At 38.4% G+C, this 25,446-nt stretch overlaps 4 protein-coding genes across 16 annotated transcripts; 3 read left to right on the top strand and 1 right to left on the bottom strand.

The window, feature by feature from the left end:
- Positions 1–1,962: 1,962 nt before the first annotated feature.
- On the bottom strand, positions 1,963–12,219 carry LOC135586179 (protein IQ-DOMAIN 5-like). Of its 11 annotated transcripts, none has more exons than XM_065149319.1 (8): positions 12,053–12,219; positions 11,833–11,976; positions 9,629–9,746; positions 8,395–8,643; positions 6,503–6,730; positions 4,691–4,804; positions 3,322–3,817; positions 1,963–2,461 (listed from the first exon to the last, which is right to left on the bottom strand). In XM_065149319.1, exons 3-8 carry the CDS (start codon positions 9,710–9,712, stop codon positions 2,307–2,309), a joined length of 1,326 nt encoding a protein of 441 aa, XP_065005391.1. In that variant the 5' UTR covers positions 9,713–9,746; positions 11,833–11,976; positions 12,053–12,219; the 3' UTR covers positions 1,963–2,306. The 11 variants fall into 11 exon arrangements, with proteins under 11 accessions (XP_065005391.1, XP_065005396.1, XP_065005392.1 ...); XM_065149324.1 differs by having other exon boundaries at positions 1,963–2,458; XM_065149320.1 differs by having other exon boundaries at positions 11,892–11,976.
- Positions 12,220–14,248: 2,029 nt separating this feature from the next.
- LOC135637136 (dnaJ protein homolog) lies at positions 14,249–16,791 on the top strand. Its single transcript, XM_065149587.1, has 6 exons — positions 14,249–14,538; positions 15,004–15,166; positions 15,279–15,420; positions 15,502–15,778; positions 15,865–16,063; positions 16,173–16,791. The coding sequence occupies exons 1-6, from the start codon at positions 14,389–14,391 to the stop codon at positions 16,490–16,492; spliced, it is 1,251 nt and encodes a 416-aa protein (XP_065005659.1). The 5' UTR covers positions 14,249–14,388; the 3' UTR covers positions 16,493–16,791.
- A 1,200-nt stretch (positions 16,792–17,991) lies between these two features.
- LOC103982265 (RING-H2 finger protein ATL70-like) lies at positions 17,992–19,374 on the top strand. The gene has a single exon (XM_009399152.3). The coding sequence runs from the start codon at positions 18,544–18,546 to the stop codon at positions 19,114–19,116; it is 573 nt and encodes a 190-aa protein (XP_009397427.2). The 5' UTR covers positions 17,992–18,543; the 3' UTR covers positions 19,117–19,374.
- A 205-nt stretch (positions 19,375–19,579) lies between these two features.
- Positions 19,580–25,401, top strand: LOC135581395 (uncharacterized). Of its 3 annotated transcripts, XM_065148944.1 has the most exons (5): positions 19,580–19,749; positions 20,848–20,949; positions 22,286–22,382; positions 24,206–24,305; positions 24,902–25,401. In XM_065148944.1, exons 1-5 carry the CDS (start codon positions 19,735–19,737, stop codon positions 25,125–25,127), a joined length of 540 nt encoding a protein of 179 aa, XP_065005016.1. In that variant the 5' UTR covers positions 19,580–19,734; the 3' UTR covers positions 25,128–25,401. The 3 variants fall into 3 exon arrangements, 2 of the variants coding, with proteins under 2 accessions (XP_065005016.1, XP_065005017.1); XR_010496066.1 differs by lacking the exon at positions 22,286–22,382 and having other exon boundaries at positions 24,135–24,305; positions 24,902–25,099; XM_065148945.1 differs by lacking the exon at positions 22,286–22,382.
- Positions 25,402–25,446: the final 45 nt, after the last annotated feature.

Below are 25,446 nucleotides of genomic sequence, written 5' to 3'. Positions count from 1 at the left end.
GAAAAGCAAAGTAGATTCTCCTTGGTGTTGTCATACGCTTAGCCTATGGGCACAAAGTGAGGAACAGTTCCCCTAACTTTCTACCTACCAATCGAGTGCTTTCTTTACTTGATAAAACTAATAGTAGATTAGATGAGATATGCTTAGTGGCATTAGGAGTTACCCTTCACTGCCAAGTGAATGTTGTTGACCTTAGTGACATGCAATTAAAGGTAGTTGTTGGATAACAATGACTTCCTCACTACATGCAAGTTAAATATTAGCACCACTGTTAATTAACTACACGTAATCATGAATTGTGATTTGATGGCAGTCCACATCCAAGTGCTGCCCAAGGAATATAATCAATTGGCTGATAAGGAGAAGCAGATCCCTTCTAATCTACTTGCTCAGTGGCACAAAAAGATAACCTTTTTCATTAACTTGTAATTAAGGGGATGAATTATTGACACAAATCCAAGTCAACCATATCTAAGTTGTGTTTCTTTCTGATGAGGCTACCAATGCAAACTTGCACTTAGGCTTAATCTTCCTATTTCTTTCTTTATAAGCATTGTCGTTGTTTCCTACTAAACAATAATTGCTCCAATGAAAATGAATGTAAGCTGATAAATCCATAAAACATATAAAAATTATTCACATGATCACACAACATGTATGATTTGACGTGCATATCAATGAGTATTTTATTGCATAAAAATATTTGTATGTCTCCTTTATATATATATATATATATATATATATATATATATATATATATATATATATATATATATATATATATAAAGGAGACATACAAATAAAGCTACAATTAATTATGTGCAAATTTACATTGAGGGATTTATATGGACATAGGATCTGAATCTAATTTGGGAATGCCAAGATCTATATCTAATATTTCGGGTTAAATTCAGATAAATTATCGGACTTGTATTTGTTGATCCATTTGTGGTAATGGATCCTGAATGAGGATCCATACTTGGAATTTTGATTCGGGTTCGGATAGGTTGATAGAGAAAATTATATAAATATTCAGACAATAAGATTTTGAAGCAAACGAATTAATCTAATTGCAAGTTGATGATATATTATTTGAGTGACAGTACAACATTAATTCTTCTTCCAATTGATTCAATTCATGGTTGTCACCCATTTGACATTGATTCTTTTGACCTTAACTTGAGAAGCTGACCTTCGAAAGCTTCCGACAACTATAACTAAGTCAAACTGTGCATGAGAACACTGACGTTAACAGTGACATTTATGCTAACACATTAAACTAATAAGCAACTTTTGTCTTTCTTGAACAGTGAGATTGATCAAAACATTTAGATATCGAGAGATTAGAAAAAGGGCAACGAGTAGATGTGAAGGCGTCACCCCAAAGTACCTTAACCAATTAAAACAACATTGACATCGTATGAGGTTTTTACGTATGTATGTTTCTGAGTTTGGAAATATCCTTATAAATTGGTATGCTGTCTGTATTCGAAAGGACTCTGTATGTTTGATCCTCATAAATTTGACATCTCATTAAGAGATTGACCATGGAATGTAATTTTGTATATTAGACCTGTACTAGACCATGACAACTTGTATGAGTTCATTCATATCCATATCCACAACATGTACTATTATATCATTCTATCATGAGAGAGGAGGAAGAAGAAAAAACAAAGAGACAGAGGAAGAAGAAGAAGAAGCAGGGTATCGTAAAATATAAATCCTAAAAAAGTACCACATTCTGAGTCATGATATCTATGATGCATGAGAAACACACGAAAAATAGAAAATAAAAATCCTGAGCAAGGTATCGTAAACTATTATATTGAGCATCCCAGGAGATGGCTATTGCTCAAGATTTTATTGAGCAAAGTGCACAGCAAAAACTTGGCTGCTCAACTATGTTAAAATGGTTCTCAGGAAATAGTATCATCTATGAGGGCGATGGCACTCGATACATCCAAAACATAACCATTACATTTCCCACAATTTAAGTGATTCAGACACATTGACAGCCTCTCGACAGTAGTCATACAAGTGACCATTACATACTCGAAACACAACAGTAATAAACAGGTACCAAATAATAACACAACAGAATGATCCACTCCTATCATCGAGGACTAGCACCACTCTTCAACTTTCAGCATCCAGAAGATAGAGATGTACAAAGAGTAATAGGACCATTAACCTACCTGACCAAGATCATGTAGAATATTTACAGACGGAGCATTTGATTTGGCAGTGGCAAATCGAAGGATCAGCTACTAAAACAACAAGTAAAATTAATTCAAAATAGCTTCTCATATCTGCACTTCGGCTCTCTTCGAAGCTGGATCCTTCGGATTCTGATGGTGTTTCGTCTCCGACTTTTGTGCACCTTTAAGGGGCTTCCGAGTTGCTGACCGGTTCACTGCAACTTTATTTGTAGTGGGTTTTCCCATTCCGCCTAAACCTGCTTGATATCATCAGTAACATATTGATATCAAGATCCAAACTTACAAAACAGTTGATTCAGGTTCTGCATGAAAAGCATTGAAGAATCAAACTGATCGAACCAAACACATATTAGCCAAAAAGCCAAGCATCAAACAAGAAATTACCTTCAGAGGTTTGAACATCTGTCCTCACTAAATTAAGTTTGAAGTGTTCTTTGCATGTCGAACCCTTGGTACATATAGGATTTGCAAACTATTCCCTCAAGTCTTTGTATTTGTGTGCCATTCCCTGAATTAGCAAATCACATTTCATGCACACCCCTTTCATTCTTGTAGAAACCATTTTGAAATTCCTCACCTTCTCTCCTAGACCCTCATCCCTCCTAGTCTTCTAGATAACTTTAATCCTTTTTTTTTCATCATTTCATCTAAATTATATCTTTGAAGCAATTTCAAAGGTTCAAGGGTTCAAGGTTGTCGTATCTTTGTAGATTTCAAAGTTACCATGGAAATTTATTGAATTGAAGGAGGTCGATTAGAGAATAGGACTGTCAGATATAATTTAACAATAAAAATGGAAATGAGAGTAAGGCTCAAGCAATCAAGCAATTTTACCTCTACAGCTACCTTAACCAGAAGCATAGGACTGATACACAAGGCCTTCAACAACTTTTGACACCAACAACAAAACATATTTCTCAGGAACAAAGATAAAACTTAGCAGCCTCATTATCTCAATGCTGATGAATATTATTAAGAAAGGTGGTCGAAAAGGTAAACCACATGCATGTAAACCTTTATATGACGTCTAATTCAATAAAGCCAAATGAATTGCACATTACAACATGCAAGGAGGATAAGTTGCTGGGAACAAGCTTACCACTGTTTGGTAAGGACAACCTCTTAGTCTGTGACTCCAATTGAGAGGGCCGCTCCATTGGATTGCTATAAGATCGAGCACCAAATCTGGATGCTTGAGATGTGGCTTCTCCATAAACCTCCTCACTTGATAGCTTTTGTTTTGGTTTGCCTGATGGAAAAGGAGAAGAAGCCTGCATACTGACGGACCGGCTTGATGAGGAACCACTTCCATCAGACACTGACAGTACTGATTTATGGATTAGGGTATTGGAGTGAAGCGTCGAAATGGGTTTCTTGCCAGTGGGTTTGGTCTGAGTTTTGGTACCACCGACTCCACTCTTTCCTTCAGCTGTTCCATTCTCATGAACTTTAACCCCATCTTTAAGACTAATATCAAGGAACCGATTCTCCCATGGGCGAACAGCCATCCATCTCTCCAACCAGTTCCAACCCCAGTTATTATTATCAGGTTCAAAACCTTCAAGTGCAGCTGGTTTCCTGGGACCTGCCTGCCACTAGAGGCAATTGAAGTCAATTCATTGGTTCAACTAATATACAGGATCAGAAAGAAAAGTGTCAAAAATCATAGCTCATAATTCTGTAATTTTAGCATCCTAATGAAACTTGCTAACTATAAATTATACAGTTAATTCTCTAACACAATAATTACTAAAACTATGACTTGTAATGGCAAGTGACTAGATTTAGTATGAAGATACGTTATTCTCTGCAGCAGAGAATGACTTGGTTGAAAATGAAAATTGTTAGACTTCAGAGCCTCTATGGTTGAATAACAGTCACATGGCTTACTAGTGAAGGGGCAATGGCTATAAGATGTGCGGTGAGAACTGAGAACCTGCTTGTGAGGGGTAGATAGCTGGGGCATATGAGGGTGGTTAGTCCCACATGAATGAGAGTATAGAAAGTTGGGCTAGATATATTGACATTGGCCCATAACCTTTTGGGGTAATCTTTTGATTTATAATGGTGTCCTTCTACCATATTGATACTCTTCCAGTTTTCACTCACTTCCCCTATGAAAATTTCTCCCTATAGAAAAAGATATGGATTTTGTCAGACAAAAAAGACAGAAAGCAAGATTGACAAGGCCAAAAGGAGGTGGGTGTCAGAGACAAGGAAAAGGGACAGCTTTGGTTATAATTAACTACATAACCTGTCATCTTCTTTTCCCCTTATGTGGAAATCAGCAGGAGCAATTTAATAACATTCACTAATCACATCCCAAAAACTTGTACCCCAAAACTAGAACACAAATCATGTATAGCCCAAATTCATGTATTGCCATGATAAAGAATCAGCTTGGCATACGTTTGAACTTCATAATCCAGCTGCCATCAGCATGATTTTATGTAATTATCAGAGGATACCTGATGAGTGAGAGCATATGCCATGGCTCTCTCACGCTTGGCTGCAGCTTCTTGCCTCTTCAACAACTTTGCCTGGATTTCCTCCACAGAGCCAACACTGTCACACCAGCCTTCCTGCATTCAGACCGTAAAACTGAGAATCAGTCAAATTGGCTGACACCACATAATGATAGTTCAATCCGATTTTATAAAATAAAAAGACACAAGCACAAAGCTTTCAGAATTAAGCACATGCTAAACTAATCTCCGATATCATTAGTACAAGTACTATAACAAAAGGAAAAATGGAAGAGAAAAAAAAAGCCTTGAGAGAATTAACATGTACTTGAATTAAATTTGGTTAGAAACAAGCAAAACATAATGCCTGCTTACTGCAGGCACTGATTAGTCTTCTGTAGTTAGGTAACTTGTTTAGGAAAATCTGGAAAAGAATAACATAAGAACCTCCCAGAGTATGCCTGAGGCTATATGCAAAGAACAGTAATATCCTAAGATTACATAGTATAGATCCCTATAAGAACTCAAAGTGTGTGCCGAAAGAAATTTGTTGCCAGGCACAAGCAACCAGCTTACTGCTAAAATAAATTCTTCTGTACTTAGGATAATAACAATATCTTTCAAGAGTAAATAAAAAGTTCCAGATAGAAGAGGTGCATACAAGAAATTCAGTCTTACCTGAGGCTATATACTGAAAAAACAGGCAGTATCCTGAGATTACAGATAATGTTCATATAAGACAATATTCTGTAAGTCTCAACTTTAGCCTTTAGACTGACAGCTGTCTTGAAAGAAGGCATTACCACAGCTATATATCGATGTAAGCAGGGAAAGATATACATTATTATGATTTATGATGGTTAACTAGGACAAAGTGTCTCAATCAACCAAAACTTGCTCAATGCTGGGAACAAAGTTACCTAGAACGTCAAACATTTTCGATTGTGATATAAGTGGGGGTATGAGATATATCACTTAGCTTTAATTGGTGTGCATCAAACCATTAGGTAAGATAGTTTGGTCTCATAAGACATCAGTTATACATTTAATTGGATAAATAGTGAATGAAGTGAAAGACCTGAAAGTTATAAATTCTTTGGTATTTTCTTTATGTTTGGTGGAACATGTCTTGGCTATACAAAACAAAAAAATGAATGCAGAAAAGGCCATAAAGCTAATGGTGTATACAAGTAGTGGCAGGCAATAAAGTGCATAGGTCAGGGGGAGTCTCGATTGTGTTTTAAACTTCAAATACTTCTTAGAAGTTTTCTTGCAGTTTTTAGCATTAAAGGTCAAGATTCAGATAAAGTACTGAAAGAAACAAAAAATTTATAGCAGGTTAGTTTAATTTCTCTTTGCAGTTTGTCAATACCATGCAATATCCAAAAGTTAGTGATGTCTGTGTTCAAGTCTTCAAGATCCATTCCAACCTCAAGCAATGCAAGTTTCAGAAATTCAAAGCCATTGAAAACTCCTAATACATAAATATGGAAAAACATTGTGGGCAGATATACAACTATCATCATTAGTTCATTACCACCAATCAAATGGCATATTTGCGGGACAAAATTAATGTACACAACTCATTAGTAACAAGTATAAACATACAATATAGCACACAATAAAGTAATAGAACCATCTGATCAGGTTACTTGAGCCTACGAGCATTAAGGCTATGAAAAGAATAGAGAAAAGAAAATATGTTTTGCCATTACTTACCTTGACAGTTAGTGAAGCCTGGTACATGAGAAAGGACAAATGTAATTTGATCCTATTCAAAATGTGGCTTTTGTGCTTAGAAATTTTGCAGCATACCTCTATTTCTCTAACACGAGCTTCATATGGTTGCTGTTCCTGAACCTCTTGACGCCCCATTTGACTTTCCAATGCCATGCGAACTCGTCTAGCTCTTACACGAGCCTGCACCCTGACCAGAGCTTGCATGCAGCGAAGAGTTATTGCAGCTTGTTTTCTCACAGCATGGCCCCTAACAAGGGCCTGTAATCTAACTAGCCCTTTTAGAGCTCGTAAAGCTCGTCTGGCCTGAAGATGATTCCCAGCAGTCAAAAATCAAATTACAGTTTATACACAGAATATATTGGGAAAAATGACATAAATTTTTTGAATGTCACAGCCGATCTCATTTAGCACTGAATTTTTCTTTCTTAAACTACAGGTTCTCCAATAATAGGCTAAAAGCAAATGCTGGATGTCTTGGGAACAAAATCAACAACTGACCATCCACATTATTATCATTGTCATAACAATCAGCATCAGTGCTTTTCACCAATAATATGAAGTCAACTATACAGCACAAATCAATTGAGAGGGCTACATGAAATATGCAACAGGATCTTATGACTGGCAGTCAAGTTGCCACCAAACTTCTAGACAGACACCCTAAAAGAGAGGCCAATTTAAAACCTAAAAGTGGCTATCCTTTTGGTTCATGTTTAAGCTCACGCAACCAAGGAGCAAGTAAAGCTCATCTAAAGATGAAAAAAAAGAAGACAAGAATTGTTGCTATAAGAACTAATGTTCATTTCAAAGTCACAAAGGCAACAAGCCAACAGAACACAACCCCTTTTACCTAGGTCTACGGCAAATGAGAAATCCTACATCAGCGATCGAGATGGTCCAATCATCCATACGTCATCAGAATGTAAACATAAGTTCAACATAAGCTATCACAACCTTTTTCAGAAAAACGGGATTCAAGATCTCAGAAAATTCTCTTTTCTAAGTGTAAAAGAATATTCCTGGTTCTTTCATTAAGCACCAACTTGAGTATGAAAACATAAAAAGTAGATCCCAGAAGCTTATACATTTTTATAGAAGTGCTCAACTAGTATCAGTTTAAAAATTAGAAAAAACAGGATTTCACTATCAAGAAATATCTATTCAGTTTCTTAGTTGACTTAAAATTATGGTACATAAATAAATTTGAGGGCTTAGATGTCTCAACATTCACAAGTTCATTGATCTTAAACCTGATTCATTATGTTGCAAAATGCAAGATAAGATGGAAAAGGAACTGGATTAATTACTACTGTTAGCTACATTTATAATATCTGAACTAAAACAAGCATCCATGTCACAGTTATTAGTCAAAGCCCAATAATCCTAATTGGTAACTCTTCATAACTAGTCAATGTAGATAATTTTTGGCCTGTGCTTTAAAGTTTCAATTCACAACAGCATATAATTGTCTCCTCTGGGTTGACAATGACTATAACGCAACATCTATTTCCTTAATATATGGGATTGTCTTAGACAACAATTGCATCCGCAAGCTAAAGCTTTAAAGTGTAAATTTATGGAAGCAGATAATTGTTTCCTGCAAGTTGACGAGGAGTTCAGTGCAATCCTCTTTTAGTTGACTTACCAAAGATGACTATTTTGCCCAGATAACAATTGCATACACAAGCTTTAATCTTGATGAAATGTAACTTACTGATGTTAATATGCTGATTTCCTGATTATAAATGTTTATCAATAACACAAAGTTTGTCACATGAAACAAATACCGTTCACTCCTAAAATTGGTTCAGTTCACTACCTGCATGATTAGTTGTTAGAATAAAGTTGTACCTCATATTTTTGTAATTCTGGGTACTAAATTAAGAATTATACTAACATACGCTATCTGGAAGCAACTTGTTAATGGCAACCACACCATACCAAGTCTGAAGTCAGTACTAGCATACCAGGAATGCTCGAAAAGCACTTTGAATAACTGTGGCAGCCCACCCCTCTCTAATGCTCTCTTGAGTTTGACAAGTCACTTGTCTGTTATTTGATGTGGAAGGAGAGGAAGTGGAGTTTGAATTTGACTGGATGTTGGCATCTCCAGCCATTGGAGCAGTTCCAGGAGCATACTCGTCTTCCGTCTTAGCACAATCAAGACCAACAGAGTTTTTCTTCCGGCCTTGCGATTTATCAGCAGAGGCACTTTTCTGCAATCATCTCAGATTGAGATGGCTGAGATTAAGTGTATGCACAGACAGAAAAAACAGAAAAATATCTTCAAAGAAATTTAAACCAGGGAAAGAAAAGCAGTATAGTATGCCAGAGATATTATTATTTTAGGCTTTTAGCATAATTATTGTGGCCAACATCGACAATAGGGACTTCCATATTAATTAATTACAAGGAGTTGGCTATACTGATTGCTTTCCATCATATAGATTTATCTATGGTTACTCACTGTAATACATTGATTTGCCATATTATAGGTTGATTCCAGTCAACACCCTGTCCATCCTTACAAATAAAAGTCACAATCCAAGAGGCACAAAATGAAGTGCGTTGCTAGTGTGACACACATTAACTTAAAAGTATTACCTTATATAAAAGTTTTTTAACCTTTTAAGAGTCAGCAAACTATTAAGTGTGAACAGGCTGATGTTGATATAATCTGGCCCAGATTTTCAGTCTATAATCTAACCAAGCTTGAACCAAGAATAGTGGTGTAAAAATTGAGCCTCATCTGAGCTAAGAGAAACGTCCAGTTCATCTGATTAAAATTGTTGAATATATAGCTATGTTGAGAGCCCAGCTCCAAGCACATTTGAGAATATCAGGCTAATGCAATGCTGGCCAAATGCTAAACAATGTGCCCGAGCCAGTGTTTGGTTCTGATTGTGCAGCCAATATATTTATAACTCCATACCTAACACAGTGCTCATTTTTCTAGGCTTGGGACCAAACAGATTAAAAAGGGTAAACCATAGCCTATGTTACTTCACATAGATAAGTTTGGAAACATCTCCAAGATCATAATATTGAGGTAAGCATGTCAAAGAAATCAGTGCTGTGGTAAAAGATGGTGAAAGATGTTTCAGGTTTCAAGGTCAGTCGAGAAAAAGTAAAAGATTATAATGCAATTGTCTTGAAACTAGTATTAAAACTTAACAGACCAAAAGAAAAGAAATTACCCACATTTTCAACATTTTCTGGATGCTGAAACTTTTCTTGCTTCCTTATGCCAACCAATGATCTAAACCATTTTGCAGAAATTCCCATGATCTCAATCAGTTAACCTTCAGATGACACTGACCTGTCAAAAATTGACAACAAAATTAGGACATAACCAACAGTCACTATTATCGTCTTCCAAGGCACATGAAGGATATGTGAGGAAGAACAATACCAATTCATAGAGTCTTAATTAGGAGACCATTGCCAACAAAAAGTGCAGAACCAATTAGGAGTACAAACTGGCAAAATTATTACAAGAACTGCATAATCATTAAAAAAAATGCAAATTGCAAATTATATATGACAACCTGGATTCTTCAAGCTGAAATTTATTTACTGGCATGTAAACCAAGATTGTCCAATCAACATTAAACTTTAGATTGACGCTGGGTATGAACTAGGCTAAAAATCAGAATTCATCAACAGTCTCCTAGAACCAATTGGCAATTAGCCAAAATTACCTCAAATCAACCAGGAATTGATTGGAGATCAGTAAAAGCTGACTGGTTTAGGCTGATTTAACAAATTCTCAGGGTGTTCTAGGATTGATAAATAATCCCCATTTGGATGAATGTACCATGAAACCCAAAGGAAAATAATATCATAATTCTCCATTCTTATATCCAACCAAAACTAATATTGGAGATAGCTAAGGCAATACCATCGAACAACAGTGGCATCAAAATTGCCCTGAATGGATGCACTAGCATTTTGTAAAAAGTTAAACATTCAATGTATTTTCCCAACTATAAATAATTTCTCTTGGATTAGAATCATCAGTATTTTGGAGAATCAAGTTAATTGTGCATAATTGTTACTGTGGCTATATGTGATGCAACCAGTTTAGGTTCAGGTTGGGTTTATTTAAGCTTAGGTCTATGATAGTGTCGTTACAGATAAGATTTAGACTTTCCATTTTCTGAATTTTTTGTTCAATTTATTACAATCTTGTTTACCCATTATATTTATTCAAATTGTAAGTGTTTTTAGGCCTTCTTGAGTTGATATAGGATTCTTGAAAAGCGAGCAACTAGTGTAATGCTGACGCACTGTTAAGGACTAAATATTAGTCAGAGGCTGCTTACTTTTTCTCTTGTCAAGTCATCTCAATAAACCCCGAAACCTAAACCAAGTAGGATGGCTATCTCAACCCTTCTGAGATGTAGCTTATACTAGCCTTCTCAGTCATGCTACAAGCATTTACAATGTGGTCATATCTTAAAGGGAAGATTCCTTCTATTTAAGGATACCTTTCATCCCTTAGCTCTTGAGGTGCATTTTCTTCTTTTCTGATAACAATGGCATGTACCGTGACAGTGTTGACATAAGTCACAGCTCAGGGACATGGCATGAATCGAGATGGTCACAGGACTTGGGATCAGCAGTTGTGTGCTTCTAGATGCACACCAAATCCAAGATTCATGCCTAAAACTCGCACATAGAATTCCGCGATGCAGCATTTCTGTTTTCCAACAGCATGAAGAACAATATTTTTTAATTGAAGAAAAATCCGATTTGTGGTTATTGAGGTTCTACTTATTGAGGAAGCTTTAAATGCGCATGATAGATCCACCGATACGGGCGATAACATCCGGGTGGTTAGATAAAGAAACAATTAGAGGAGGACAGGATCAGAAGTCTGAAAGCATGACAGAATTATCAGACAAGTCCACATTACACGAGAAATTTTCAGCGAGAAGACCAAAGAAACTGCGAAGCAATCACCAGATCCAAGACAAGTGTAATGGATAAAAAGACAAAAAGTTGTAAGAAACCAAATAAGTCTACAAATTAAAGTTGGATACCCCAAGTGGCACATAATCAAGTAGGTAAACAAAGATTCTATCGGCTCCACCTGGAGAAATCAAATCAAGCACAACTTACTAGAGGTTTGTAAGGATGTGCAGATGAGGAGAGGAACAGTAACTCCGAAATGAACTCTTGCTACAGATAATGCTGAATCCACTCAGAAGCATCCCAAATCGGAACAACCAAATCACTCCAGAACCAGCAAGATTCGATTTTAGCTCGCAACTGGCACTTCACATCACTCATCTAATAAGGAACCAAAACCCAAGCTAAACCCCCATGTTTGAAGCAAAGAATTCCCTCCGAGGAGTAAAAAGGGAGAAGGAAACACAGAACACTAGGATCAGCCGGAGTACCGAGAAGATCCCACGCGGCCCCAATGTCAGCCATAAAGAAACGGGAAAGAAGATCCCACCGACGGAGGGGGCAGAATCCAGCTATGAGACCCAATTAGGCGGCAGCAGGGAAGAAGCGGAGGGGGATCAAACACGAGCGCGGATCTGACCATAAGCGAGTCAACACAAAACCCAACAGTACGGGGAAGGAGGGGGAGGGAGACTCGAATCCAGAGCTCACCTCGGGAGATCGATTCCAGGGACGTACCATCTCTGATCTCCTCCTGGTCCTTGCTCGAACTTTTCCTCCTCCCCCCTTTTGCTTGTGGCCGGCAATTTCCCCTGTCGCTCAGCGTCGATCTCGCTTTCGTTTCTTTGTCTTCTTTCGGCTCTCGTCCGCGGTCCGGAAGTCGCAGGTGATCGTTTTCATTCGGTTCGAGGATTAAAAATGTCCGAATACCACTTTTCATTTTCATCCTCTACAAAGGAAGAGTCTTACATGTACCCTTGGATAATGTACAAAGTTGCAAACTTCACCTCGGTAAGACTTGAAATTATAAAGTTGGGATCCAGAATTCTACCTCGTTTAAGAATGGGAATTGATTGCTCTAATTGAAATAGATATATATACATACGATCATTCGATTACCATAATAATAAAAATATCAAATATATTTATACATTGATTTGATTTTTATTAACGATAATGATAATTGGTAGCGGCTAATTGAGGTTAAAGAGAAGAGGTATATATGAAAGATTGTAATGTATGTATGGAAGGACGTATATGTTATAATAAAATTAATATGGAGATATTTGCTATTTCCAACATTTACAAAGATAAATACAGTAAATTCCCTCAAATGCATACAAAATTTTCCAACTACGTGTCGCTTCGAGTAACCATCACTGCAGACGTGGCAGAATTATATTTGCTAGAGGTAGGCACGGAGCTCCGAGCATCGCCACGTGGAGAGTAAGCGGATAAGTTAAGATTAACTCGCGAGAAAGGAGATAACACAAGTACTATCCATGGTTGTTCGATTGTTACTCCATTCTCTACCCGCTTCAGAAAGCGACGGCCCATAGAAGGGACCCATATGAATAACATCAGTCCCAAAATAACAAGTCAGTCACCTGCTTGGGTACGTGTTAACCGGTGGGAAAACCATTTGCTTTAAGCCATTAGCTTAATATTACATTTATTTATATACGTATATACATATATAATTATCTTTTGCGATATATTGATAGCTATTAATATTATCAATCAATAGCTAAATTGAAATGGTTTTTCAAATATTGAATATTTAAGATATTATTAATATTCTTCAATTAAAGCTGCAGTCAAGTCAATAGAAGAAGGTAAAGTGCCAAATTTGAGATATTTTTTTTTTTATAAAAATATTTTGATGTTATCATTAATGATACTTCTCTCTCAACCACTCAATTAAGAGTAACTATATTAAAAATTCACTGGACACTAATCTTTGTGTAGGTCAACTCAAATCATCTCAATCTTCACACTCAAACAAGTGAAGTGTTTATAAGGAATATTTAATTTTTTTATTATTTTAAAATATTATAAAAAAATTAAAGTTCGATAAACATATGTAATAGTTAAATATAGATTAAAATACTAAAAACCATATTAATATACATAAGTATAATTAATACTTATTTACTACAGTAATATAATAGATTTAATGATTCCCGATTTATTATGCACGTGGTTACACGTCGATGGTAAACATTTATGAGATGATGATGGTCGATATTGGAATGAGGTGTCCGAAGTAGAGCAGAGTTGGTGAGTGCAATTAATGTCGTCGTTGCAGCTTTTTAATCTTTTTTATTATATTTTTATACTAGTAATTAATTTTATTGAGGTTAACAATCAATTCGGATCATTTATAATGTCTGACTTATAATATTTTTTTATTATGAGAATCAAAATATTATAATAGATCAATATCTTATCCCTATTTTGATGATTTTATTTTTAAATTATTATAAATATTTATTAAATCATAATATAATATATTTAAATATTTTTTTATTATTTTAATTTTATTTAATTCATTTATAATCATATTATGTATTTTTTATGGCTCATGCACCATTCCGATATAAAAAAAACTATTTATAATATGAAGCCTTTTAATATCGACGTGTCCGGAATATGTTGGCTGTCGATGACTTGTTCCACGGTTTTCACAACCAAAGAAGCCTGCGTAAGTCCCACACCAAAGACGGACACTTACGAGCCCCTTCTGGAGTAACCGGGAGCAACAACGGAAGCATCTAGAACTCCTCAACTCACCGTTGATCTTCAATCCGACGGATCAGATTCGATACCGGTGCGATAGGGCTTCTGGTTCTAGAGGCTTCTTTTTGGCCGCCCCATCCGCCTTATAGCCCTCGCCTCTCCTTCCTTGCCTCGAGCCATCCATCGACAAGGGTTCTCGGAGTCGAGGTCGGCAGCGTTGAGGTGGTCTTGAATCGGGAGTAGGCAAGCCCTGAGGGCCCGATTTCTCATTCAGTTTGGGGAAGATCGATTAGGGTTCGGTCGGCAAGATGTTCGGGAGGGCGCCGAAGAAGAGCGACAACACCAAGTACTACGAGATCCTCGGGGTACCGAAGAACGCGTCGCAGGAGGACCTCAAGAAGGCCTACCGTAAGGCCGCCATCAAGAACCACCCCGATAAGGGTGGCGATCCAGAGAAGGTAACGCGCCTTTTGCTTGTCGGTGTCTGGTTCTACTGATCTGCAGTTGAATAGGTGGTATCGATGTTCTAATTAATGGTTCATCTCCGTCTTTGGTCCCTTAGATTCATCTTTACTAGGTGTTGATACATTTTAAAGAACCTCGTTTGATTTTCTCATAGTTTAATGTAATTTTGCCAAGCGATTGAAGGTTTTTTTATGTTATAAATGTTGGAAATCTATGCTGCCAAAGTTAGATCCATGATCGAGCTGGTAGCTAATTTGGGATGGGCATATTCTCTATCTCTACATGTTGTCGAACGTCCGTCTATGTTTGCTTTGTTGAAACTTTGTAGCCTAAATGTTTGTGTGGCCTTGTTCTTGTTGTGATGTTCCGAAGGATTGTAGTCGGGATTGTTAGGTCTTGATATTTGTTTCATACCCTTGGAGTCGCAGATGACATAGATCTCATGTCTGCCTTTACAGTTCAAGGAGTTGGCCCAAGCTTATGAGGTTCTGAGCGATCCTGAGAAACGTGAGATTTATGATCAGTATGGTGAAGATGCCCTCAAGGAGGGAATGGGTGGTGGAGGTGGCCACAACCCATTCGATATCTTCGAGTCGTTCTTCGGTGGAAATCCCTTCGGAGGTACGTTTTTGGCCTTGATCATGTTTGCTCCACCTCTTAGCACGAGTGATGTTCTCCCAGTCCTGCACGAAGACTATACAAAGCGAGTGATGTTGTTACTTGTCACGGACAGGAGGCGGAAGCAGTCGCGGACGAAGGCAGAGGAGGGGAGAGGATGTGATCCATCCTCTGAAGGTGTCTTTGGAGGACCTCTACAACGGGACCTCGAAGAAACTATCCCTTTCGCGGAATGTCATCTGCCAAAAGTGCAAGGGGTGAGTTGCCTGCTGCTGTTCATTGTGATGTGTTACCTGTTGGGTGCTTGCTTCCTAACATTTTCTAGGATCTTTGTGCAGGAAGGGTTCAAAGTCTGGTGCTTCAATGAAGTGCTCCGGCTGTCAAGGCTCGGGTATGAAGGTCACAATTCGTCAGTTAGGGCCTGGGATGATCCAACAAATGCAGCACCCTTGCAACGAGTGCAAGGGGACTGGGGAGACCATCAATGATAAGGATCGCTGCCCACAATGTAAAGGTGAGAAGGTTGTTCCCGAGAAGAAAGTGCTGGAGGTTATAGTGGAGAAAGGAATGCAGAATGGCCAGAAGATTACCTTCCCCGGAGAGGCAGATGAAGCAGTATGTTCCTGTCACTCTTTGAAAACATCGATCCGTATGAACTCAGGGATATACACAGACTAACCTTCTTGTTCTGGGTGTTGCAGCCTGAGACAGTTACTGGAGACATTGTGTTTGTACTTCAACAGAAGGATCACCCAAAGTTCAAGAGAAAGGGAGATGATCTCTTCTACGAGCACGCATTATCGCTCACTGAAGCTCTCTGTGGCTTCCGATTCGTGTTGACCCATTTGGATAACAGACAGCTACTGATTAAGTCCAACCCCGGTGAAGTTGTGAAGCCCGGTAAGCAAAGCAAACCATCCTGTCGAAACGTTTTGACTTTTTCTGTTACAGGCTTTGACTTAACAGCGCAGTTTCCTTATTAACCATGACTGCCGCGCTACCGGTGCAGATCAATTCAAGGCAATCAATGACGAGGGCATGCCGATGTACCAGAGGCCCTTCATGAGGGGGAAGCTCTACATCCACTTCACCGTGGACTTTCCAGATTCAATGACACCAGAACAGTGCAAAGCTCTCGAGGCTGTTCTTCCCCCAAAGCCTGCATCGCAGATGACCGACATGGAGCTGGATGAGTGCGAGGAGACGACATTGCATGATGTTAACATCGAGGAAGAGATGCGCAGGAAGCAGGCTCAGGCACAGGAGGCTTACGAGGAGGATGACGATATGCATGGTGGTGCCCAGAGAGTGCAATGTGCTCAGCAGTGAACAAAAATCTTTTTGGAATCAGCTGAGTTCGTGATGAACCGCACTCTTTCAGTTGTCTGCGTACTGATTACTGTGTCGATCATTGTCGTTGTGGTAACCTTGTGGCTGAACACTATACCTAGTTCATGTTGTCTTGTTCACGTTTAAACCGATCTCCTCGATCTTTTCTGGAAACATTCTCTTATTCCATGAGCATATGTGAGGTGCAATCGAGGCAGTAGAACATTACTACCATCGTTATTTGTTTGACTGATATTTTAGAATTTAAATGGACAAGTTATGTGATGCCTGTTTGAGCATATCAACTGCGACGATTAGAACGAGCCTATAGGTTGTTTGTTTTCTGTAGAAGTGGACTACTACTTGAATAGGTGAATGATATCATGGAATCCTTCTACTGTGTAATTGTGTGCATGTGGTTTAATTATGTGCTCCGAAGGCATCGGACCCTATGTTAGAGGCCATTTTAGATCAGTAATTTAATGTGAATACCGAACAGAAGTTTGGATTTCCAATGAATTCCAAGGGCAGGAATGATGAGGTTTTAGGATGTCGACGTGTTTTTTTTATTTAGCAATTCGTTGTGGCAATTATTGGCTATCGATGTTGATTTGACTTGCAATTTCTGGAGCGTACCATCTGGCTCAGGAGAAACACAAGTTTGATGAGCTTATTGGGTTTATGCCATCTTTTATTCGTCTGTTGATTGTTGCTTTGACTTTCAATTTCTGGAGTGTACATTCTGAAACACAAGTTTGATGAGCTGATTGGGTTTATGCCATCTTTTATTCGTCTGTTGATTGTCAACACAAGGTGTTGGCACAAATGATGTAGTCTGGACAATTCTTCTTGTGCTATTGGGATCGACAAACTTTCGTGAATCTTAATGCAAATGCTTCTGTCAATGATAGGAAGGATGTGCATGTTCGTTCGGGTGAGTTGAATTCACATGAAAACGCTATATTCTCTCACTTCTGCTATATTCACAGTTTCTTCCTTATTTAACTGGATTAAAGAATCAATTCGATTGGATATTTTAAAGGAATTGAACTGAAGTAGTCTCCCTTGGAACTATTCACTGACAGATTCGATTAGTGATTGATTGATGTCTGTGAGAGCTCTGTTTCATTTGACTTCCGACTGGGAGAGAACATCATCATGGTATGAATTACTTAATATATAGTTTATCACTAACGATCACCGTAACCAATCATATTTCTATGGACGATAAATTGTATAGCCATGCTCCGAATTCTGATCATCAAACTCGCAAAACATTCATCTTACTGCATTATTGATTAGGTTGTATGAATGGATCACAATAATTTGAAGTATTTTTGTTTCAAGTCGAGAAAAATATAATAATCTTATTGCATTATTGACTTGGCTGTTTGAATGATCACAATAATTTAAAGTATAATTGTTTAAAGTCAACCAAATCCGCATCATATATCGGACTAGATGTTTGAAAATTTTCCTTGCTCTAATCACTGACCAATCAACAAGCAGAGGTTCGAATTGAGACGTGCGTCACACGTCAAAGAAAAGGGGGATGGATTCATATGGAAGAAACGTATTGCGAGGAAGCAAGCGGCTCTCAAGATGCATGGAGAACACCACCAACAATGAACTAAAATAGGTGGTGAAAGCGGCTGCTTGGTAATAAAGAAATGCCACCGGTTGGTGGCCTCCATCAAATGCATCAGGCACGAGTAGACTGAGACAGCTAAATCTATGCATAGATCCAGATAGAAATCCATTATAGTACACAATCATGGAAGCATTGACCTCTCACGCTTCAATCTTCCAAAGCTCAACTCGCTTTGTTTATTTGAATCTGTTGCACTCGAGCTGTTCTTTCTTGAGCTTAAATCCCTGTCCTCCCCCACCATGTTTGCGTTGACTCCCATAAACCACAGCTCGTTCTGTGTTCTGAGAGGGGAACTCTCGGTATCTACGTGGAGGAACTGCACCGCAAAGAGCCTGTGTGATGCTTCCTCTTTCTCTCTCTAATACCTCGGCAGCACTCCGATCTCTTCTGCCACGCCACGATGAACTCCACAAGCGACGCCTCGCCGCCGCCGGTCGCCGACGGAGGCTCCGTCGGGATGCTCAGCTCCGACAGGATCAGCGGGTTCGGCTACGGCCTCGGCGTGTCCATCGGCATGCTCCTCCTCATCACCACCATCACCCTGGCATCGTACTTCTGCACCCGAGCCACCACGGCCTCCCCAACCGCGGGCCCGCCCCCTCCCCCGCACCGGGCCGCAGCGAGGAGGCCGGCTGAACAGGAGACGACGGCGGCGGCGGGCGGCGACGTGGAGGCTGGCATCGACGAGGACACCCTGAAGAGCTACCCCAACGTGCGGTACGCGCACGCGAAGCTCCGCCGCGACGTGGCGGGCGCGGCCTCCTGCTGCTCGATATGCCTGTCCGATTACAAGGACGCCGACGTGCTGCGGGCGCTGCCGGAGTGCGGGCACCTGTTCCACGTGAAGTGCGTCGACCCGTGGCTACGGTTGCGCCCGACGTGCCCCCTGTGCCGCACGTCCCCGCTGCCCAGCCCGCTCCCGACTCCGCTCGCGGACGCCGTCCCCCTGTCAACACTGGCAAGGCATCCATGATCGAACAACAAGAGAGTAGCAGATGCTACACCTATCGAAGTCTAGAATCAAGCAATTGACTGCTTCAGGAGTTGTTTTAGCAGGGAGAGGGGACAGAGACATGAAGAAGCAACTTCTCCTCTTGGCTAAGTCTTCAGCACTCCATAAGCATGTTCTCATGGATGCTCTGAGATGATTTCTCATGTAAATTGGTACGAGGTGAAGTGCTAATCCACTGTATTCACTCTTTACGCCAAATCAATTAGTTTGATAGTATATATCCAAATGATCTAAATCTCTCTGTTACTCTTGAATATTTATATAATTCGATATATATGGAATTAAGATTCCTTACTATGCATAGTACCCAAATTTGGGGGTAGATATGTAATATCACATATTTAATTAGCGGATAAAGCCGAAAAATATTTTTCTTCCACTAATTACGGGCTCCGCGTATTTAGTTAGCCGATGAAGCCGAAGACGTAACAGAAACGCGATGGCTTCCTCTTTGGCTTCTCCGTCTCCTCCTCCTCCTCCTCGAACAGCTCACGATGGCGTCGATGGTCGATCCCCGCCTCGTCCTCCTCTCCGTAGCTTCTCTTCTCCTTGTCCTCCTTCTTCCCCTGCCCGCTGCCGATGTCGAGTGTTGCAGTGAGCTCCCCGTTGATCCTTCCCTTTTTTACGTTGATTTTGATTCCTTGGATTTGTTGTCTTGTACAACTCCGTCGCGACTTCGATCTTAGTAATGCTTTGGGGGGTTCGACTCTGTTCTTGGTAGAGATGGATGTGGCCGCTTGATCGTAGTCAAGCCGGTCCTTGGTCTTGTTTTTTGCTTTTTCTTGGAATTGGTTTTGACCACGACTCCCACTCTATCCTCTTCGGTCAATCGATGGCCGAAGGGAGTAAGGATTGCGATATTTCTAGTTTCTCAGTGGGTAATGATCAAGGATCACAAGGGCGGACGACGTATCTGCAATAACCTTTGGCTTTTTAGTTTGTCATCGAGGAGGATTCGTCACATTAATCATGAGAAGAGTAATGATCTACAACAACTGCCAGTTTCTCTCTGGTCGTCAAACGAGCGAAGGGCAACGTAGCTCTGAAGGTCCAAAATCATGCCTTGCCTTAGGGTCCAAAATCATGCCTTGCCTTAGGGTCTATGTGCAGTCATTTACAGTTTATGAACCGTGTGTATTCTTATGCTTCTTGGTGGGGGGTTCAAACTTGGCATGATCCTTGGGTCTTGTTTATCCATTCCACATAGGCTATATTCTTAAGTTTCATTGCATGATTGTCTACTTTTTATGAACTCTTTGTCTTGGGTTTAATTTAGTGTATTTTACATAATGAATGAATTGATTGTTCAACCGAATATTGTGTCCAATATTAAACGACAAGCCACAATGTCCCAACTATTTAAGGTTGGGTACGTGGATCTTTCCCCATTCATGGAACTCCATTGAGGGGTAATGTCACTGGCCAAAATAAGCGCAATCAAATTATTTTTTTAATAATTTATCGTAAAATTTTCTTAGATTTTTCTCTACCTCTCCTTGCACCACTAACCATAATTGATTCACCGGGTTTAACTAGTATCTATTGGTCTCACTAGGACATATTTAAGTAGTCATTGTTTCCTAATAATAAGCAAAACTATGTCTTCTTATTTGAATATGCAGATGACTTTTTGATAATTACTGTGAATGGATCTCTTGCTGATTTCTTTTAAAAATTATGTTATCTTCACAGAAAAGGGAGCTGATTATCCAGTTAAGGTTGGTGGTGTTGATATATCTCCAGATTCAATTGCACGGGGAAAGTCAGCTACATTCACTATCTCAGCAAACACTGGTAAAGGATCGTGCTATGCATGTTTCTTGTCTTCTTTCTTGTATCACTTTTCAACAGCTAATCGACTGCATGCTTTGGGTAATACTCAATCTTGAGAACAATCATTTGATTTAAATTGAACTAGTTGATCTTCATCATGGTACTTCATAGTCCCTTGGTAACCTTGTTTCTTTTTTTGACCATGCCTTGACTGGACTTCAAATAATATGGCTTTGACTTTGTTGATGGTCTCACATAATTGGTTGATAGGGAATTAAGGTGGATTTACCAATGAGTCACCAAAAGCTGAGATTCTTTTATTTGATCTCTTGATTTGTCAATGAGTAATTTGTTGAGGTTGTCTACCTGTTTGTCCGGCTTTTCCTATTAAAAGTAAAATGCATCTGGATAAATACAATAAATAAATATCTTGCTTATGTTTGAAGTGAAAAACCTAGCTTCATAAAGGTAATTTAGGAAGAGATTTTGAGGGAGAAGCAGATTAACAAGGAAAAAGCATACAAACATTTGATCTGTAACACCATTTAGTTTGATTGGTTGGTGAAATTTTTAGCCTAATAAATATTATTGTGGTGCTTGTGAACAAAGTCTGGCTTCATTTTGTTTTCGACATTGTTATAGCTGATTTATAGAAAAAAGTTAAAAGAGTGTAAATATGATGTCCCATATGAATTGTGAAGGAAAGGTGGGTTAAGCTGTTATTATTTTCCACGTGCGGCAAAGGATGTTGATATCTTTTCAAAATAAGCACAATAGATGATAAGCAGGTCATCTTTTAATAGCATGGACCAGGAGGCGAATGGATAACTTTATACACGATTATTTATACAAAGTCAAAATGCATGACCCATTAAAGCAAGATATGTCCAATCTTGTCGAGAGCCGGTGTTGAATGATTGATGAAGAAACTAGTGTAGCGTGATTTTGGTTTCTGCACATTAAAGGGGTAACTACTGACATGCCCTTATAAATGGGTATGCTCTCTAATAAAATAATATTTACTATATTATTTTGTTACTTGGAAGGATACTGATAGTTTCAGTTTTCTTTTAATTATAACATCCAACACTGATCTTAGCTTTTACACAATAAAAAAGTAAAAATCGTGTGCTTAATTTGCATGTCGTTTTGCAATGAATGACTAATTCAGGCATTACCTCAAAGTGCTGGAGTCTGGTACCTCATGGACATTATTTTGTTTGTGTGAATGTCTACTTAAAATTCTTTAGGAAGCACATGTTCATTTACCTATTTTAATGTTCAAAAACAAGTGATGAAATATCAGAGGGGAAGTTGGTAATTGACGTCAAGTACTTGGGATTTCATGTTCACCAAGAAACTCATGGATCTTTGCAAGAAGACGTCCTGCCCTGTCTCTGCTGGTGACTTTGTACTATCTCACCAGCAGACTTTTACCATCATTTACCCCACCGGTGAGAGCTTTAGTTCTAATGTTTCATTAATATGGTTTATTGAGACAACTTAATTTATGATGAATATCAAAGTAGTGCTACACTGATGGTATGCTCAAAGAAAATTGTGTTTGGCTTCACCATGTGGTTGTCTCATCAGGCTTCTCTTGATTGTTGTTTGAAGTTTCTACTCATTATGATTAATCTGTAAGTCAGTAAATGATGTGTAACATCATAGCATCTGGTTTCCTTTGCTGTAGGGGTTTATGAATGTTAATCTTCACGAACATATGAAAGCTGGTGGGCAATCCCTAACTCTGTATTTTAGAAATTTCATTGATGGAGATGATTGTTCACAATGTTCCAAAATCTGGCAAACAGCATAGCATAGAAGTAGACAAATAGCAAATGTGTGATCCCATAGATCAGAAAAGAGGTTTGGCTGTGACCAAGATCGAACCCAGATCTGCATGTAGTAGGGAGGATAGATAGCTTAACTAAGTACTGAATGAGACATTTTAATGGTGAAAATGAAAATAAGAAAATGATATGTTATGTCATAAATTAAAGATGATCATAAGCTTTGCAATTTCACATATTGAAAAATAGTAGAATAACTTTAGGCACATTGATGTATATAATAATAATATAGTGATTAAAAATCAATAGTAAAAATTGATGAACAAAAACACACCAAAGAGAATGTATGACACTCATGGTTAAACTGGCATTACACAGAGTGAAACTAATTGAATCCCAGATCTATGAATAGATTATAAGACATTATATTTAATGTTAAAGCTGGACAACTGTATTAATTTTCTGTTAAGTAATATTGGAAGAAGGTGCAGAATGGATAAGAAACAATAAATAGATGATTGTCATTTTATTATGTTGATTGGAGGAGCATAATGCTAGCTATAAAAAATAATCAAAATAAGAATGAGAGTTCATAGCTTGGTTTGGCTGCTGTATTGCTTTCCAATAAAAGGGACATTATCCCATGCTAGGGTGCTCCTCTTCTCTGCTTACCTTTTCCTTTTCCATCTTCCTCGGGTGGCCTAGAAAATGAACGAGTAGGCCTAGATTTGAATACGGTCTGGATTCTTCTGTCTCGATTCTTGGAAGAGTCTAGTTCCTAGTTCTTACTCGGTTATTTGAAATTTGAATCGGTCATGATCTAAAATATTATCAGGATGACTATTTTGGTATTGCTTGTTCTCAACTTGTATTTGTCTCCTCTTTGGTGTTGCTTTTAATCACAGGATCACCTTAGAGGTAGTACTAATACATCATTCACCAACAGTGGTGACTGATTTTTCAATTAATCTACTTCCATTTACTGGCCTACATGAACCTCTTCTATCTATTCATCAATCAAACCATGCAAGATGTATGTCATGAAATAACATAAAGGATAAAGCGAGATGTAGTTTTATTAATGAACAACTAATGTATTCGAAGATATATGAGCATAAGCTATTGTAGTTAGAAAAGATGAAACAATTGTTATTAGTAATATGAAAAAAGGTGGAGTAAGATCTAAACAAAACTTTAAATAATTTGTTATATATTATTAATTTAATTAAGGATATGATTTTTTTTATAAAACTCAATTACAATAAAAGATTTATATAGTTGCTCCTAAATAATTAAAATTTTATGATCTTGTTGTTGTTGCTGTATGCTACAAGTTAAATGGACGTTTGGACAAATCATGGCAGCACTAATGAGTCTTTTTTTTTATATATATATTATGTTTATTGATCTCAGGGTTCATATACACTTACACTGAAGCTAACAGAACATGGGAAGCTGCTGACCTGCATCATCTTTGATTTCAGTATCGGGTTTGTATCTGTTGATGATAACTGAATGCAATCCAAATGAGTCCTCGAAAGAATGGAGCTCTCGGGCCCTCAATTCCAGCTTGGGGATCTCCAGGTGAAAACTGGCATGTCCTATCCTCCTCCATAAATGCAGTCAGTCAGTCAGTCAGTCGTGAACAGTAGTAATACTTGCATCTGTACGTATTATGGATTACATGGAACAGTATACTTGACTCCGTTGTATCCTCCCATCTACATACAGGTGACCGTAGTTATCAAAACCCAACCCATCATTGATCCTCTTCTTTCCATTTTTGTAGCTCTCTATCAATCTTCCTTTGATCCTCCTCTTTTTCTCCTCCATCTCAGCCTCCTCTTCCTTAAATTACATTCCGTTTATCTTGTTTTTCTTTCATTTCATCTCCTTTTCCGCTACTCTCTTCCCTCTCATTTTCTGTGATCTTTGTATCTTCTCCTTTCCCCCTATTATCCTCCTGCTTCCCCCCCCTAACCATGTTTCTTTCCTTTGCTCTCGTTCTTCGTCCTTTCGGTCATCGCCCCATGCTCCTCTTTCTTCTCCTCTCTCGATGGTTGGAGTGGAGATACGATGAAGATGTGAGAGAAAGGGAAATGATTGAAAGTTGGTCCATTTTTATTTAATGTTAAATGTTATCGAAATACCTCTTATTAAAGATGTTTGACCATTGACAGGGTTCACTTATGCACGACATCATCTGCAGGAGCAATCTTTGGTTTCACGTATTCGATCCGCAACCAGATGGAATCCTCAATTAAAACGCTTCATCATCTGAGCGTCATGCCAAAGTACGTGACTAGAATTATTTTTGCATGTCAAATGAAATGCAATCTATTCAAGAAATCTACCATTTTGTCACCATTTTCCTCGCACACATGCTTTCTCTTCTGGTATGTGTAACAGTAGAAGCCAAAAACAAGTCTTACATATTAAAGAAAAAGCCACATAACTGTCAGATGGGAAACATGAGAAAGAATTTTCTTAAAGTAAGGAAAACGATTTTGTCACCATGGTGAATTCAAACAGGCTCTCACGACTCATATGTGCAACAGTAAGAGGCCAAAAACAAGATTTGCATATTAAAGATAAAAGCTACAAAACATTTCCAATGAAGTTATAAAAAAAAAAAAAACTGTCAGTCAGATTGCAATTTAATTATGAGTGAGAATTTTCTCAAAGATAGGTAATTTAAGTTCAACCCATACACAACATGTAGAGA

Source organism: Musa acuminata, chromosome BXJ3-4 (genome assembly GCF_036884655.1).
Source record: "Musa acuminata AAA Group cultivar baxijiao chromosome BXJ3-4, Cavendish_Baxijiao_AAA, whole genome shotgun sequence".
Lineage (NCBI taxonomy): Eukaryota > Viridiplantae > Streptophyta > Magnoliopsida > Zingiberales > Musaceae > Musa > Musa acuminata.
Note: the sequence above shows the minus strand (reverse complement) of the source record. Positions and strands in the feature narration are given on the sequence as shown.

Coding starts and splice junctions, on each gene's coding strand:
- LOC135586179 (XM_065149319.1), bottom strand. CDS start 9,712: ATGGGAATTTCTGCAAAATGGTTTAGATCATTGGTTGGCATAAGGAAG. Junction 3,818..4,690: donor CATATGCTCTCACTCATCAG/GTATCCTCTGAT, acceptor AATTGCCTCTAG/TGGCAGGCAGGTCCCAGGAA. Junction 2,462..3,321: donor GTTGTCCTTACCAAACAGTG/GTAAGCTTGTTC, acceptor GATGATATCAAG/CAGGTTTAGGCGGAATGGGA.
- LOC135637136 (XM_065149587.1), top strand. CDS start 14,389: ATGTTCGGGAGGGCGCCGAAGAAGAGCGACAACACCAAGTACTACGAG. Junction 14,539..15,003: donor AGGGTGGCGATCCAGAGAAG/GTAACGCGCCTT, acceptor CTGCCTTTACAG/TTCAAGGAGTTGGCCCAAGC. Junction 15,421..15,501: donor ATCTGCCAAAAGTGCAAGGG/GTGAGTTGCCTG, acceptor ATCTTTGTGCAG/GAAGGGTTCAAAGTCTGGTG.
- LOC103982265 (XM_009399152.3), top strand. CDS start 18,544: ATGAACTCCACAAGCGACGCCTCGCCGCCGCCGGTCGCCGACGGAGGC.
- LOC135581395 (XM_065148944.1), top strand. Junction 20,950..22,285: donor CACTATCTCAGCAAACACTG/GTAAAGGATCGT, acceptor ATGTTCACCAAG/AAACTCATGGATCTTTGCAA. Junction 24,306..24,901: donor TCCAGCTTGGGGATCTCCAG/GTGAAAACTGGC, acceptor GACCATTGACAG/GGTTCACTTATGCACGACAT.